The sequence below is a fragment of the Anabrus simplex genome, chromosome 2, assembly GCF_040414725.1.
Source record: "Anabrus simplex isolate iqAnaSimp1 chromosome 2, ASM4041472v1, whole genome shotgun sequence".
Taxonomy (NCBI): domain Eukaryota; kingdom Metazoa; phylum Arthropoda; class Insecta; order Orthoptera; family Tettigoniidae; genus Anabrus; species Anabrus simplex.
This window is the reverse complement of record NC_090266.1, coordinates 74,968,215-74,985,309: the sequence shown is the minus strand read 5'-3', so window position 1 is coordinate 74,985,309 and position 17,095 is coordinate 74,968,215. Positions and strand designations below refer to the sequence as shown.

General features: G+C 40.8%; 1 protein-coding gene across 1 annotated transcript in view; it reads right to left on the bottom strand.

The window, feature by feature from the left end:
• The window catches only part of trio (trio Rho guanine nucleotide exchange factor), a 1,596,874-nt gene that overhangs the window by 131,251 nt on the left and 1,448,528 nt on the right, over positions 1-17,095 (bottom strand). Inside the window, exon 34 of the mRNA XM_067140202.2 lies at positions 15,963-16,083. Coding sequence (XP_066996303.2) covers positions 15,963-16,083 — 121 coding nt within the window. The remainder of the gene's footprint in view (positions 1-15,962; positions 16,084-17,095) is intronic.

The window sequence follows — 17,095 nt, the reverse complement described above, 5'->3', positions numbered from 1 at the left end:
ATCAATTAAAATACTTATGCCCTAAATTCCTATCCCTTGTAGCTTCTCAAAGTTAGAGGAAAAGACAGCACATAATATACAAGGTGCCATCTAATAATCACAGGCCGTGAAAAGGGGGGTAAAAATAATTAAATTAAGAATAAAAACCAACCCACTAACTGTACGGACCCGTAATATTATAACAGGGAAAGAGATTATTTCTTTCTAATCCGTACCTCCTTAGAGTTAAGAATGGTTGCGCGAGTACGGAGACAATGAAGGGTCTTACTAGGAAATTGAATTCAGCAAACAATAACACGATGTAGTGAGTTTTCTGACGAAAATGGCAGCTATTGGACTAGACAAAATGGTGGTTGAATGGGTGGCTACATTTCTCAGAGAATTAGAGTCGGTGAAGTGTTATCTGATCCTGTAATGATTAAGAGGGTCGGGCTGAGTGGCTCAGACGGCTGAGGCGCTGGCCTTCTGACCCCAACTTGGCAGGTTCGATCCTGGCTCAGTCCGGTGGTATTTGAATGAGCTCAAATACGTCAGCCTCGTGATGGTATATTTACTGGCATGTAAAAAATTCATGCGGGATAAAATCCCTGCACCTCGACGTCTCCGAAAACCGTAAAAATAACATTATTATTGATTGCTGTCTTGTATCATGGTCGTTCATATGATATAAGTAAAGAACTGCAGTCACGGATAAGGCTATTTGCGGATGTTATACTGTATTGAGTAGTAATTAAGTTACAGGATTGTCAGAGAGTACAAACAGACCAAGACAATGTTGTGAGATGGACGGCAGACAATAGTATGATGGTAAACGGGATGAAAAGTCAGGTAAGTTTCACCAAGAGGAAAAGTACTCTCAGTTTAATTACCGTGTTGATACGGTGGCAGTACCTTACGGGGACATACCTAGGTGTTAATATAAGGAATGATCTTCATTGGAGTAATCACATAAATGGGATTGTAAACAAAGGGTACAGATCTCTGCACACGGTTATGAGGGTATTTAGGGGTTGTAGTAAGGAGTAAAGGAGAGAGCATAAAGGTCTCTGATAATACCCCAATTAGACCCACACCAGGGCTAGTTGACACGAGAACTTGAAAGGGTGCAAAGGAAAGCAGCACTATTTTTTCTTGGTGATTTCCGACAAAAGAGTAGTGTTACAAAAATGTTAGAAACTTAGGGTTGGGACGACATGGGAGTAAGGAGACTAGCTGTTCGACTAAGTGATATGTTCCGATCTGTCAGTGGCGAGATGGCGTGTGATGTCATTAGTAGACGAATAAGCTTGAGTGGAGCTTTTAAAAGTAAGAAAGATCATAACATGAAGATAAAGTTAGAAAGCAAGAGGGCAATTTGGGGCAAATATTTATATATAGGACGAGGAGCAAGGGACTGGAATAATTTATCAAGGGGAATGGTAGATAAATTTCTATGTTCCTTCAAAAGGTTTAAGAAAAGACCCGGTAAACAACTGATAGGTCTTCTGCCCCCTGGGCGACAGTCCTAAATGCAGATCTCTTATGACTGATTGCAATTTTCCTCCACAGTCAACTGGGCTACTTACGTAATGTCTATTTAGACAAGGTATGCAGCCCAAATATCCCATGAAGAGCCCCGAAAAGAACCCTCCCGACGTCTTAAATCGCAGTTATGTTGCGAAACCCAATTTTGCATTGTTTAGGGGTGATGAAAGCGATCAAAAACTGGAGTTTAAATGTTGCACGAACTGTTCACTCATAACTGTATGAAGCTAAAGATGGAAACGAGGCCCCAAGTAGTAAGACTGTGGGACTCTCGCCTGATAAATTATGGTTGCAAAACTACATATCAGTTCTTACTCCCCAGTTGATTATGGATGAAAATTACGAGTTGGAGGGTTTGTTCCTGTCGTCACCTGAATTGTCCTGTTTATCATGGCCTGTGACTAATGGACGGTACTTTTCGTACACCGTGTATAACTGTAATCATCACAAGATCTGACGTGTAATCCGGTCTTCCCACACATATGACACATTAGATGGGATATGAGCGAGGGAGTGGAACGAAGAGTCTCACCATAACTAAAGAACACAACACTCTTATCACGAAACTCTCCAATCTCTATCCTCGTATGCTATTTCGTGTAGTATTTCTCCCGACAGATTTTAAATTTTAATACAAGTTTCGCAGATGAAAATCTTCCTGAAATGATGTAGGTAAACGAAATCAAGTAATACTGAAAGGAGACTGTTTAATTTTTAATAGCTTTAGTATCAAAAGAGTAAACGTAAGCGAGGAAGAATGGTACGCACTCGCCAAGCAAGACGGTAAGTGTGTCAAACAGTGTAGCTAAATTTGTACAGAGGCTACGAAGTTCCTTTAGAGTAAATATCGATAGTGCGACTTTACCTAGGCCTTTTCACATTCTCACAAGCTAAATGTTTGGATGGTACATTTCTTCAGGTATAGATATACATACGTAACACACCATCACCACCATCATAATAACACACATGATCAAGAAGTGTCAAATTATTATAAAGAAATATTACGACTTACGCTACCTTAAGATCAGGTGCAGATAATGAATGAATGTGGAGCTCACGATGAGTGGAACATTTTGCTAACATGTTAACAGTCAAGCACCAACTGTGGTGAACGAGAACATTTATCGCACTCTAACCGCAACACATCCTTACTGGAGCCGAGAAGAATCTACAAAGGTTCGTGTGCACAAACAACAACACAACACAGCCATATCGGCATAGGGATACGACGGTGTGAGGGGGAGACGGGGAGCTAATGGACAGCTCCTCAGCACGGAAATAGCCATTATTTTTGTGAGCCCATTGATAAAGTGTATCCCACATCCAAGCAGTAACTCTAGATGTATTCACCTAATTAATGAATGGAAATAGGATGTGGTTCTAAAAGTGTCCCGAATATCAATCGTGAAGGCTTCGGGTTGTATTTTTAAAAGGACAAAAGAGTGGCGGCAAGAAGGGCATAAGGCCTCAAAACATCAGTCAAATGCAAAACTGTATACAAGGCAAGATGAAAGAAAGAAAGAAAGAAAGAAAGAAAGAAAGAAAGGGGATTAGGGGGGGGGGGGATTTGTAACTTGTATAAATCATGTTCTTCTGACATTTACAGATTAAAAATTCCTCTCTTTTTTAATAACATGTTATGTGTTATTATGTATAATATATTTATACTAATTAATGCATGCCTCAGCTAGACAGACCAACACTTTAAATTACATTCTGACCGGTCAGAAAGACTAAGTTACTTAAATGTATAGTTAAACAACGCTGCAAATATTTTTACGAAACTGCTTTACGTCGCAACGACACAGATAGGTCTTATGGCAACGATGGGATAGGAAAGCGCTAGGAGTGCAAATGACGCTATCGTGGCCTTAATTAATGTGCAACCCCAGAATTTGCTTGGTGTTAAATGGGAAACCACGGAAAAGCATCTTCAGGGCTGCCGAGAGTGGGGTTCAAACCCACTATTCCCCAAATGCAAAGTCAAGAGCTTCGCGCTCCTAACCTCATGGCCAACTCGCTCAGTGCTGGAAATATTGCATCTCAACTACCGTTGTTAAGAAAAAATACACAGAAAACAGCACAGGAAAGAAATTTTTAAATGTCTAGGTTGGGCTTATCCGAACAAACCATACGTGACCGACGTCTGCAGCGTATGAGATACAGATTGTAGATAACTGTGCGAACATGAAACTGGAAATTAGTTTTAATAAGGAAATGGTTCCAAAAATAATTTCTCAAGAAAAAAAGGAGTTAAACGTTCTCAAGCAAGAATGCACAACATAGAATGCAGTTGGTGGAAATTCTATGCGGTGTCCACGAAGTAGACCCAAATAAATGATAGTCAAAATTAACGAACTAAAAGGACTTAGAGCGCTAACCAAATGGCGTAAATTTCTACCCAACTGCATTCTATGAACTGGCAGCTATTAATCATATCTTCGTGTGCCGTTTTTTACAATCTCCATCAGTACTTTTCAAGATACTTTGACAAGAAGCACTAATATTTTAACGTGATGCAACGCATCCAAGGACTTTAAGAGTCTTATTTTAATCTCATATTGTACGTGTTGTGCACATAGTTCATCCTTTTATTACCTTTTAATGTCATTTGTGTTTGTGCATTTGTTTTGGTCATTAGATGTATTTGTACAGTTTTATATTATGGCCGATGCTGGCCAGCCAAGGCCGAAAATAGTTCCAACTAAGATTAAAAATGTAATGTAAACATTGCATAATATATTATTGAAAAGGTGGACCATTAAAACTTAAGTTTAATTATTACTGTGATCACAATTCTATACGGATCAAATACCATGAAGTTTATATCCTAAAAATACGTCGTGCAAATATATTCCTACAGCACGGAACGGTAAGGTTCATTTTCCTTTACGTCAGCATAGGAAAATGAACAATGAAAAGTGTTCTGGTGGTCTACACATCCGTATGTGGCTGGAAGGTGTGACCAGCCTTAAAGAAAATAATGGATAGGAAGAGCATTGTCAGGCACGCGGTATTGTTTCTTAAGCGACGATACGCTTTGTTCATTTAGGGTCTCATCGACGACGTTTACTATGTACTCATATTTATGTTACCACGGTGGTTTCAATGATGATGATGATGATGATGATAATGATTGCTGTTTAAGGGGGGGCCTGACATCTAGGTTATCGACCCATAATGGTACAAAATGCAATGACAATTTAAAAGTTCAAAATAATCCACTGACCTAAATAAAAAATGCGATGAAGAATGAATGGATGGATATGAATTTTAAACAATCAGTGGATCCGACCCAGAAACTATAACAAACAATAGTATTACTGACCAAGGGATTGCTTCTAAAGCACAATCCTGAATCGTGGATGCCTGTTGTCTAAAAGGGTTCAAAATCCAGGTCAAGGTCCCTCATAATAATGGTACTTATCGCTAGTAAAGTAGAACCAGGGTATTTGTCATGTTGCGGTACTAATCAAAAGCAGCATGGACTCACGGTGTTCCACACATGATGGTACTACTCACAAGTATTGTACGTCGCACAGGTAACGCAGAACTATGGTGTTTCTCATATAATGGCGCCACACATAGGTAACGCACATCCAGGGTGTTCCTCACCTAGGTGTATTAATCACGGGCGCCGCGTATTCCCGTGGTGTTCATCATATAGTGTGTACTAATCACAGGCAACGCAGACCCACGGTGTCGCTCATATAGTAGTACTAATCACAGGCAACGCCCAGACCCGTGGTGTTTCCCATAATGGTACTAATCACGGGCACTGGAAACTCACAGTGAACCACTCTCTGCTGCTACTAATCATAAACTTACTGTGTACCTAACATAGTGGTACTATTTGCAAGTAAAGGCGATCCATGGTGTTCCTCGCGTGATGGTACTAATCACAGGCAGTTTCATGGTTCTAATTCAATCATCCCTTGATCGCCCCTTTGGGTCGCCTCTTACGACAGGCAGGGGATACCGTGGGTGTATTCTTCGTCTGCGTCCGCCACCCACAGGGGGTCACGGTGGTTTCAACATGAAGTTAACGTTAAGTGCGTTAGCTAGATGACCACATTATTGGGCTGATATAGCAGAATGACATCGTCACAAGCTTCGCATCAAGACGGCCGCGGGTCGAATCTCCGCCAATGTATGCGGGATGTGAAGAATCGTACCTGTGGTTCCGATTGCGTATGCTTACTTTTCTCTGACCTGATTATCGTTTCGCCCCAAATAAATTACGACCCATCAACAATAAATAGGTCTGTAGTTGACACTCAACAAGTCTTGGACGGTTCAAATCATCATCATGGTAGCTACTGAGCTACACCTCAAACTAGTGGCAGCATCCTCGCATGTTGAGCAAACGTCTCCTATCTCTTCAGCCGTAAGCACGATATCAATGATTACTTTTCTCCGACACAGAGCCGGCTGTCGTGGGAAGAGCGCGTTCAACAGGAGACTTCTTGTTAACACATCTGGAGTACGTCCGGTTCTTGCTCACATACATATGCTTAATATTACCTGGGACGAATGGCTGAAAGGCTGCACCCAGGATCGTGGGCTCGATGCCAGCCAAGGACGGCGGAAAAGCGGCAAAGTCTAACTCTTCACGTCACTGTCGTAGAAATATAAAAGAATCTTTGAATACTTAATAGTTCCCTTGCAGAAATATTCTAACTCTCAGTGCTGAAATCCGTCAGCACAGAGGATCTCTGCTTCTCTAGAGGAGCGTTGATAGCGCCACTCACCTGCTAGCGAAAATGAAACGTCAAAACCGACGCGCCAGTCGCCTGGATGCCGCCGAATCAGTAGAAGTATAATCGGCAACAATAATAATAATAATAATAATAATAATAATAATAATAATAATAATAATAATAATAACAAAAATAAATTATTAAATTATTAATCATAATAAATAAAAATTATAAATTATAAATAATAAATATTTATTAATTAATTATTCATATTATAAATCTTAAATAATAATAAATTATTAAATTACTATTATTTTCTTTACTATTTGTTTTACGTCGCACCGACACAGAGCCTCGAGTCGATTTACTGGCACGTAAAGGAACTCCTGCAGGACAAAATTCCGGCACCTCGGCGTCTCCGAAAACCGCAAAATGTACATAGTTAGTTGCACGGAAAAACATTATTCATCACCACCATCATTATAATCATCCGCTTATTCTGAGAATCCCACGCGGTGCAAAGAACGAAAATGTGGTAACATCCCACTTTCAGCCATCCAAGATATGACTTAATGTAGTTCGCAACTTCAACTCGAGGCGAATGTCGGGATGGTATCCAGCATATACAGTAGGTCGCTATTATTATTATTATTATTATTATTATTATTATTATTATTATTTAACGTGCCCGTAAATCTACCGACACAAGGCTGACGTATTTGAGCACCTTCAAATACCGCCGGACTGAGCCAAGATCGAACCTGCCAACTTGAGCGCAAAAGACCAGCGTTCTACCGCCCGAGTTAGTCATCTCGGCGGTTCGAAGAACGCCAGCACACAGGTTTTCAGATAAATCACGAAAGCATTAAGTCCGCGGGGCCGTAACGGTATCTCTCGAAGAATGAAGTTACGGATAAAGTGATTTTCAAGTCGGTCTGGCCTTGACTGTGTCTGCTTGTAAATATGAAAACACTATCAAATATCTGATTGTTATTATGTTTTATGATATTTCCTATAGAATTTGGAGACGTAAAACTAAATCTGGCTTTATTAAAGTAAATATTAATTTGCAGGATTCATTTCCACCTCACTTTCGTAACTTAAGACGCTCCGTCACAATTCATGCTGGATTGGGATACTGTTTCGTCCACAGATTCGAGGTTTCAATTCTGGCAGTGCTAGTGGCTCACCTGACTGCATAAAAGAGACAATATACCCCAGAAATATCAGCAACCCATTTCTTGGACGGGTTTTGAATATTTTGCGGAATAACGGGACAATCATCATACTTATTCCTAAAATGAAATAAAGTAAGACGCTAGAATATTATACCCACTTATCTATTAACCTGTATCACCTGCCTTGTCCTATGTAACCGTGTGCTTTGTATTAAAAGTATCTTACGCTATTACAAGCTTTAACAGATACCAAAGTGCAGAATTTTGCCTTGTGTAGTTAAAATCCCCAGCCCGGCCGGCTATCTATACTGGGGCCATCCGAACAGAAAGCCAGCCGAGGAGCTGGACAAAACGCATTACACTAGAAGACATATGCGGACACACACACAACGATTTTAACGTTAATGGAGAAGGGTAAAAACTGTAGTGTGCATTCTCAAGTACAGTATGTCTCTTTCTCTTCCAGGTGTTTTTCATTTTTAAGTTATTTATTTTCTCTCATACACACTTGTGTATATTTCAATTTAGTTACTTATCAGTTACTTAGGAAATCGCCTTTATTTTTCGTTTTATTTATATCTAACGAGTACGTTTATAGTATTTAAATTGCCCATACGTCCAGATGAATTTGAAGCTTTATTGATCAGCTGAGAAACCCAAATGATTAATTTAACCATGGGCGAAATCCAGAACTTTCGTCACTTTTGAGTGCCCGGCTCTGCCCAGTTCCAGATGGGAGGAAGAAACTGACGGCTGCTGTGTCAGATTACTTATTATGGTATATTGTTATTACAATGCATCCGTTCCATTCCTCTCACCACAGCCAGTCCGTTTAATTTATATGAAGGCGCGCCCCCATTCCACTTGTAGTAATAGCCATTCCAAGTACCAGCCCATTTCATCCCACTTCAGGACTTCCGTACGAGCGCTCAGGAAGATGAAAGATTGTGTGGCTACGTCATGACGGAATGAAAGATCACCTAACATTTAATCTAACAAAAGTAATTTTATCTTACGTTGCTTTCAATATTTCAACCTCGAACCGAGCTTCACAGTCAATCAACTAATCGTTCCGTATGCCCACCTTGCCCAATTCCACTCTGAGCCCACCCGCGTCATCCTAGACCGATGCCACCCATTTCTCGAAGTTTTGTTGGTTGTACCAGAACGTCGGACGAGTGTCATGACCGCACGTACAGCTTAACAACGAATTAATAAATGTTGAATGAGACAAAAATGATGCGATACGTGCTTAAATACAAACAAGAATGCCTTTATGAAAGGAGAGAAATTTCCCTGTATTAAATCCTCGTGTGGAGCCTCCGTGGCTCAGGCGGCAGCACGTCGGCCTCTCACCGCTGGATACCGTGGTTCAAATCCCGGTCACTCCATGTGAGATTTGTGCTGGACAAAGCGGAGGCGGGACAGGTTTTCCTCCGGGTACTCCGGTTTTCCCTGTCATCATTCATTCCAGCAAAACTCTCCTTCCTCATTTCATAGCATGTATCAGTCATTAATAAAATCACGTTCCGAGTGGCGACACCATCGTACTAATAGCCTATATCTGCTTCATTCATTACATCCCTGACCTGGTCAATGACTGGAAAACAGGTTGTAGGTTTTGAAATCCTCGTGTATGCGTTACAGTAAGCCATTTCTAAAAGTACTACCGAGGAAGATGGCGATTTGAGAAGTTTATCAGGATGGTTCATATTTGCCAAAAGTAACTTTAAATTGAATTCTTATGGGAGGAAACAGTAGTATGAGTATACCATAAACAACAAATCCCGCACAAAGAATCGAGTGTTGTGACTATAATTCCGAATGGAAAGTAGATGTCTACATATTACGTAAAGACATTGGTTATCTGAGCAAATTATATTGCTTCTGATATGCAAAGGGCAGGGGAGTTGCATGTCATGACATAAACCAGAAACCACCACGACAAGGTCAGCGCAACATTAACAGCAGCTTCAAATCCCCCCTCCCCCCATCCCGACTTCTGTTACACGAATTTCCTTCGGAGAATCAATGAGAAGCCTCACGAGTCTTTGGTCACTCAGAGAAAGTTGTACGTCTCACTATATCCACCTGTCGTCGCCATAAGACCTATCTGTGTCGGTGAGACGTAAAGCAGATAGCAAAAAAACCTATATCCACCACATGTTACCCCATAACTAAACCTCGAAACTCCACCATTTTCTTTTCCGTTTTCTGTTTTTCATGCCACCTTTATTAAAAAATATCGGCTGATCGACTGTGCAAATCTAGTATAAAAATAATGTATAAACTAAGTATAAAACCCTCGTCTCGTTAAAAGGCCTTATTTATTTTAATATAGATTTTTCTTCATATCTAATTAAAACAACATGCTTAATTTATACACATAAATAAAAGCATTACTGTTTGAAAAGTATAAATATTTTTCCAAACACATTACATTTCTCTCTTCTCCAAAATTCTAATTATGAACGTTAACCAGGTTTTCGCAGGAGAATAGCGAAACTGCCAGGATGTTACATCCTCCAACTTCCACTTATTTCAGTGTCTTAAAAAATTTCTTGAGTGGAAAATAATTTGTAAATTTTAAGGCTGCCAAAGCTCTTCCTCACCTCCAAACTATGTATATAGAATTTCGGTACGGAAAATGACTAATATGATGAAAACATACGATATTTAATGATTGAATAGTTTTCTTATAAATGTAACAGTTTATCATTCCACAATATAACATGCTCCGAACTTTCTGGATAACTCAATGAAAAGTTCCAAAAGATCACAGATTCTCGAAAAGGTAGGCAGACACTACACGAAGTTTGCAAGAAAGCTTCTAAATCATAGGTGGGGAATAAGAGATCCCCGCTTCTTGAGATAGCGGCATGAGCGCGGGAAGGGCCGAGAGCACCTGACTTCTAATTGTTTATGCTGTAAAGGCTAGATGGCGATATGCGGAATCAAGGCACAAGCAAAGCCACATCAATGTACCAGGCTCAGTATATTCTGTTTAACAATACAAAAGCACAGTTCGTTTGTCATTCATAGTTTATGCTGTATTCCTAAATAAGCTTTTATGCTGGCCTGTAGTACTTAATTATCATATGTCAAAATAATTAATTTTGCTTGCTATGAATAACCTAATGAAATGAATACCATTAAACCTATTTACTTAGCAAAAGGCTTTTGTATATAAAATAATTTACTTTGTTTCCTCACCATAATCTAATGCGGTAAATAGAACGAGATATTAAGCACAGTAAAAATGTCAAAATGTCCAAATAAATCTATTCAGATACGCGCCCCTTCACTAGTCGTAACTCAAAGCCGTGCGAGAAGCTGCTAGGCTGTACGTTCCGTCAGAGTCTTTGCTTTAAATCAGAGGCTGCCTGGCTGACGCGGTAAAGGCGTGTTCGGTTCACCCGCAAGGACGTGGGAAGTCGAAAAATTACAGAAACGAGATTTCCACTTCAGGAGGTCCATATAGCCCTGAGGTTTACTCATCCTACACCAAAAATTAGTACCAGGTAAATTCTTGGGGGCAAAGGCGGTCGGGCGTAGAGCTAACCACTCTTTTTTGCTAGGGACTTTACGTCGCACCGACACAGATAGGTCTTATGGCGACGATGGGATAGGAAAGGCCTAGGAGTTGGAAGGAAGCGGCCGTGGCCTTAATTAAGGTACAGCCCCAGCATTTGCCTGGTGTGAAAATGGGAAACCACGGAAAACCATTTTCAGGGCTGCCAATAGTGGGATTCGAACCTACCATCTCCCGGATGCAAGCTCACAGCCGCGCGCCTCTACGCGCACGGCCAACTCGCCCGGCTAACCACTCTACCCCACCAAGTGCCGAGGTTACGGATAGTGGAAGCCTTTACCTTCCACCCCTCCAACGGCCTTCATGGCCTGTACGGAGATGACTGCTTTCTTTTTTTGTTTTTTGTTTTTTCTGTTTTGTTGTAAATCACTCTATGCACATTGGTATGTGAAAAATAACAGAAGAAAATACCACATCGCCGTTGCGCCTAGAAAAACTGCTATGTGATTATATTTCAGCTTAGAACTCTGACCAGCAAGGTTCTGTCACACTGTATACCGGGTGAGTCAGCCGCGCCTGACATTTTATGCTGTTAGGCATCCTACCGAACGTCATTGGTGTCGTTATGGTCTATTCTCCTTTGCCGCACGCCAAACAACAATCGCCTTTAACCACTCACTGCATCATTACCTTTGCAAAAACATGTACCGTATGAGACTGACATTTACGCAATGCATCAAACAGTCATACGATTATGTAGAAAGTACGTGCCAATTATGAGCTTTCAGTAGGGTATGAAACGAACGCTAAAAGCGATGGCATACTGATAGAAAGCGTTTGTGCATTTGTGAAGCGGAAGTAGTAGTCCATCCATTAGGCTTTCTGGAAACCTACTCGCTTGAGTCGCCGTGGTGGCATAGATTCAGTGCGGTGCTGTTAATACAGCTGCATTTGGTTGGTGGGTTCGAATCCCACTTGAGCCCGTAAATTGTATTCGTATTTTGTACTTCGAGAATCATCCACAGAGCCAATGTAACCGAATGCCCTCACGTCGTGGGTTAATTAATTAATTAATTTCGAAGGCTTTTAGGATTTTCCGGCTACTGAGCGTACACTACATCCTTCAAATTGTCCCATAGGAAGAAGTCGAGTGGCGTCAAATCGGGCGATCTAGCAGGCCAGGTGGCAGGTCCTCCCCTTCCTATCCATCGACCGAGATGTGTAACATTCAGGCAGTTGCGAACAACTACTGAAATGTGAGGGTGAGCTCCGTCGTGTTGATACCACATGGTTACACGCTCACCCAGGGGCACAGCCTCTAGCAACAATGGTAGTTGGTCTTGAAGAAACTGTAGGTACCGGGCTCCTGTCAAATGATCCTCAAAGAAATATGGTCCAATTAGGTGATCACCCAGTATACCACACACCAGACATTTACTCCCCATCGTGCCTGAAATGCTGCCTGCCTTACCCAGTGGGGATTTTCAACACACCAGTAGTGCATATTATGAAGATTCACAGAGCTAGTATTATGAAATCGTGCCTCGTCCGAAAATAAAATATAAGATACAAACGCTGGATCATTTGCCACTTGCGTCAGTATCCACGCACAGAAATCAACACGAGTTTCAAAATCTCGTCCGTGGAGTTCTTGATGTAGTTGCAGGTGATACGGACGAAAAAACTGGAATGCAATATCCTTACAACAGACGACTGGCTGATGTTGGCCTGTTGTACTACTGCCCGGGAACTCGTGTGAGGATTCTCCCGGGAAGTGTCCAAAACCATCTCTGCAGTTTCACCGGACTTAACTGGTGCCTATCTCACAGGACCTGTTCGGGAAAGTTACGAAGTTATACGCAAACGTCGCTCCACACTCCTAAACGTATTTGCGTTTGATTGTTGTCTATGTGGAAATCTTTCCTGGTACAGGCACTGTGCTTCCTGTGCGTTCTGTCTTGCTTCGCCGTAGATTAGGAACATGTCAGCATACTCATCTGCTGAATACATAACGAAGAAATGGCCAAGACTGCTACGCTACACCAAGTGTCAGGCCACTACACATTCAACATGCATGCAGTTGGTCGAATGTGGCACGAATGGGCTCTTATTTGATCATCAAAGTTTAAAATGTGAATAAAATATTTATCGCTCGTGGGATTCGAACCCACCTACCAACGCAACATGCGTCAACACGTCTGTGATAAGGCCACTACACCACGGTGACTGTTGTCTCCAGTGTATCAGAAGGCTTACTTGGTGTAAAACCACGTCCCGCTTCACAAAATCACACACGCTTTCTATCAGTATGCCAACGCTTTTAGGGATAATTTCATAACCAATCGAAAGCTTATAACTGGCACGTACATTTTACATAACCGTATGACAGTTTGATGTACTGTGTAAATACTTGTCGCATACATGTCTTTTTCAAAAGTCGTGCAGTGATGACGCAGGAAGTGCTTTAAAGGCAACTGTAGCTTGGCATACAGCAAAGGAAAATCGACCATCACCCTACTGACGTTCGTTGGGATGCCTAAAAGCAGAAACGTCAGGCGCGGCTGACTCACCCGGTATGTACAGCGGTATATCGAGGCGCAACGGCGATGTTATGAATGTAACGTTATAAATTTCTGTGCAATAAGAAAAATCCGGAAAAATTATGAAATCGTTGCATATAGGCCTAATAATTATGTTCGGAACAACGTCCACATCATAAGCAGTTATAGAAGCAAATGAAAATGTTATCAGAATTCTCAAGAAGCCCTTCAGGAGGAACGATAAAAGTGATTGATAATTCGTAAGAGACATATATGATGAGCAAAAACGGCTAATGAGCAAGACTGTGGTAGCACTGCTCGTCGTCATGGAGTGCCAATTACAGAGGAAACAAGTTCCTCTCCACTCAACTCCTTGAACATATACTCCAACACAAAGCATGCATCTACATATCTAAGATAGCCAAGTTCAGTTTAATACCCCCAATTGTATATTTGGGAAAGAGTAACACGATTGGAAAAAAGCGCAGAAGTTAGCATCGGCAAGAAAAAAATGCTCAGTACGAAGGGTGAGATTTCTCGTACCATATGTTACCGTTATGGCTAGCACATATTTTGCTTGAACTAAGTAGGCAAAAGGCATTAAAACTGAGTCTAGAAACCAAGAATACACCAATTCAACGAATGATTATGCATAACCCAATAGCCTAGACCACAATGTTTGCACATTACAGCAGGAAATTTCTTCCTGTAAAGAATATGTATAATCACAATTATTTCATACTTTCCTTCAGTTGAGAAGGGTATGTCTGAAAGAAACTGTTATAATCGGACTAATGCCAACTACGAGCTCTCCTTCGCGATCAAAAAATACTGTTACTCGTATCTAAATCTTGATTAGCTCACACGATACTGTCACACTTCACCCTCCGCTTACCGTTTGTCGCCGTTTGGGTGCTGTGTTCCATCAAGACATGGAAACATGGGACATCTTTTATAACTAATACTGTGGTTTAGTTATTTGCAAAGTCAGTTGCGACACGGAGGAATGTGGGTCACAACGGTGAAAATACAGATTTGTCCATAGGAGAGATTTTGATAGTTTCACAACGTTTATTCACGGGGCGAGTAGCTCAGTGGTTCTCAATACCTTAAACAGTCGGGTCTTTGCTCACATCATTCACGTTATAAGGATAGCTTAGCTCACTCTGCCAATCTCTATGGCCAAGTTGGCCATTCCGTCACATTTACATTTGGGTACACAAGTACACAGCCAAGCATTGTTCTCTGTACGGTACAAGAACACATTAGCTTTCGGGTGACTGACGAACGTACATTGGTAGAGCGTTCCTCAGAGTTCTTTGATCCATTTGACGTTTGGCGTAGATTTTATTAACATACACAGCAGTGGAGATTATTCATTATCCATTAACTATTTCTAAATAATCACATTGGGTTAGGGTGGCGTCAACTCTAGAGAGAACATAAATAGTTCAAAAATAATTCTATGTGGCATACTGACTGTGCAGTATGTGTGGGGGAGGGGATTTCTAACAGGAGCTCCTCATATCGAATGATGACGTTGCAGTATAAAGTCATGCAAGAAACAAATATTATTTGATTAAAACTCCCATAGTATCCACACTAATGGACACAAATCTTACTCTTACAAGGGCTTAAAATATCTAATAAGAAATATAACTATAAAATTTACGACGAGCTTCAAGCTATTTGAAATGAAGTATTTTGGAGAATATACAGTAATACTGTCACATACACTTAGTAGATTACTGAATTTTACATCAATGAATATATTAGGAATGTTCACCATTGAACAGTAAAAGCTTACTTCCAAGAGAAGATATGCAATATTCGAAGAAGCATTTTCAAAACAACTGTGAAGTCTACAAGAGTACATTCATACGCAATTTCGACTATGATCTGATAATTTGACGAAGCGATACAAAGCATAAAAGCCTATATGCTTCGTTACGGACATCTGCTAAAGAGTCAATCATCTCAGTGGTATACGTTCAGTTCAAGAAACTCAACTGCTACTCTACAGAGAGCATAGACTATTCTGGACCAATGATTTACCCCTAAAATTATGAAGATTAAACAAACTATATCACGCAATTTCATGCATTAATTGCGCAAGAAATCTAGCAATAGGCTTAAATTCTTTATTAAAACTGCATAACACCACGGAAGGATATTTACCATAAGATACTCCAGCAAACAAACAAGAAAAACCCAAAATAGTATTCCTAGTATCGTACCACTGAGAATTACTTTTACATGGTAATGCAATTTCGAAGAACAGTGGCAGAGGTCAAATATTATCTAATTGCATTTGAATGAGCAAATGCCGCAATAACGCATATCTCTAAACTAACGAAATTGTAATAAATTGAAGCTGCCGTCCGTCACATGTGGGCTACTTGCAAACTAACATGGGGCGCATTATGTGCCGACAGGTGCGGTTCTCTGATAAGTTATCATACCAGATAGTGAAGAGAAGACCTACCTTGAAACGCTTATCGGTACTCGGTTTCTTGGAGGTGGTTCGCTCGGTGGCGGCGCTGGTAGGGCCCTTCTCCACCTTCCCTTGGCTCAGCTTCCGTAGCGGGGGCGGGAGCCATTTCCTCCTGGAACACAACACATTAACATTAGCACAATAATATGATTAGCCTCCGTACAATGAACACTAAGCGATCAACTCCCTCCCTACCTACATGTACATAGCGTTGGACACTGGTTCCCCATCGGAGTCTACGAAAATACTGACAACGTTGCAATCTCTGAACACCTTATCTGTCTCCTGGTCTCTTTATTGCTCTTTGCCTGCCAATTATCTCAGCCAATCATATCTATCATGACTCAACGGTCCAGGAACGACGGAGAGAAAATACACTTCATCACCCCGAAGTCACGTTCACACTGTCGTTCAGTAAACACACAAAGCTCGCAAGACGTTAATACTGGGAAGTTATTAGACTTCCTAATCTTCTGTACATCTTCAAATGGCAACCAATACTTCTTCCGCAGGTACGGGAGAAATCCGGCATCTAATGGAAGAAGATGCTGTACGTCATGAGTGCATGTATTGTAGGCTATTACATATTTTCTTGTCCATATCACAAACACAAAACTATGCTGTTATTCTAAAACTTCAAGCTGCTTTCTCATTAACAAATCCTCAACCTTTGCGATGTTAACGTCCTGAAATTGAATGTAGTTTTCCATTCCAGAAATACGCTATAAAAATGTGTATTTCATGGTACGTACTGAAGGGGAAATAGTAACATCTTACTTTTGTCTACAAAGGTCTCACTCAAAATTCAGAGTACTCAATATCTTAGCATTTTTATACCATCACTAACCTGTATTAAAGCTCTTTTGGAGTATCATGTGCCACTATTACAGACATCACGCTAAAGAGAGAAGTGGTCATACCCATTCAGAAAGATTTAGAAAACTTTATTTCGTCTGCATCTATGAATTATTGATTGAATGCTCTGCTGTGCGTTACGCACTCATCAGTAACACGCGGGGCTCAAAATTAAAAAGCTCCATTAAAGAAACTCTCGTGCATCTGCGATGTCCAGGATGACGCAAATACCGAAATAAATGCAAGAGGGTTTTACGTTACGTCAACAT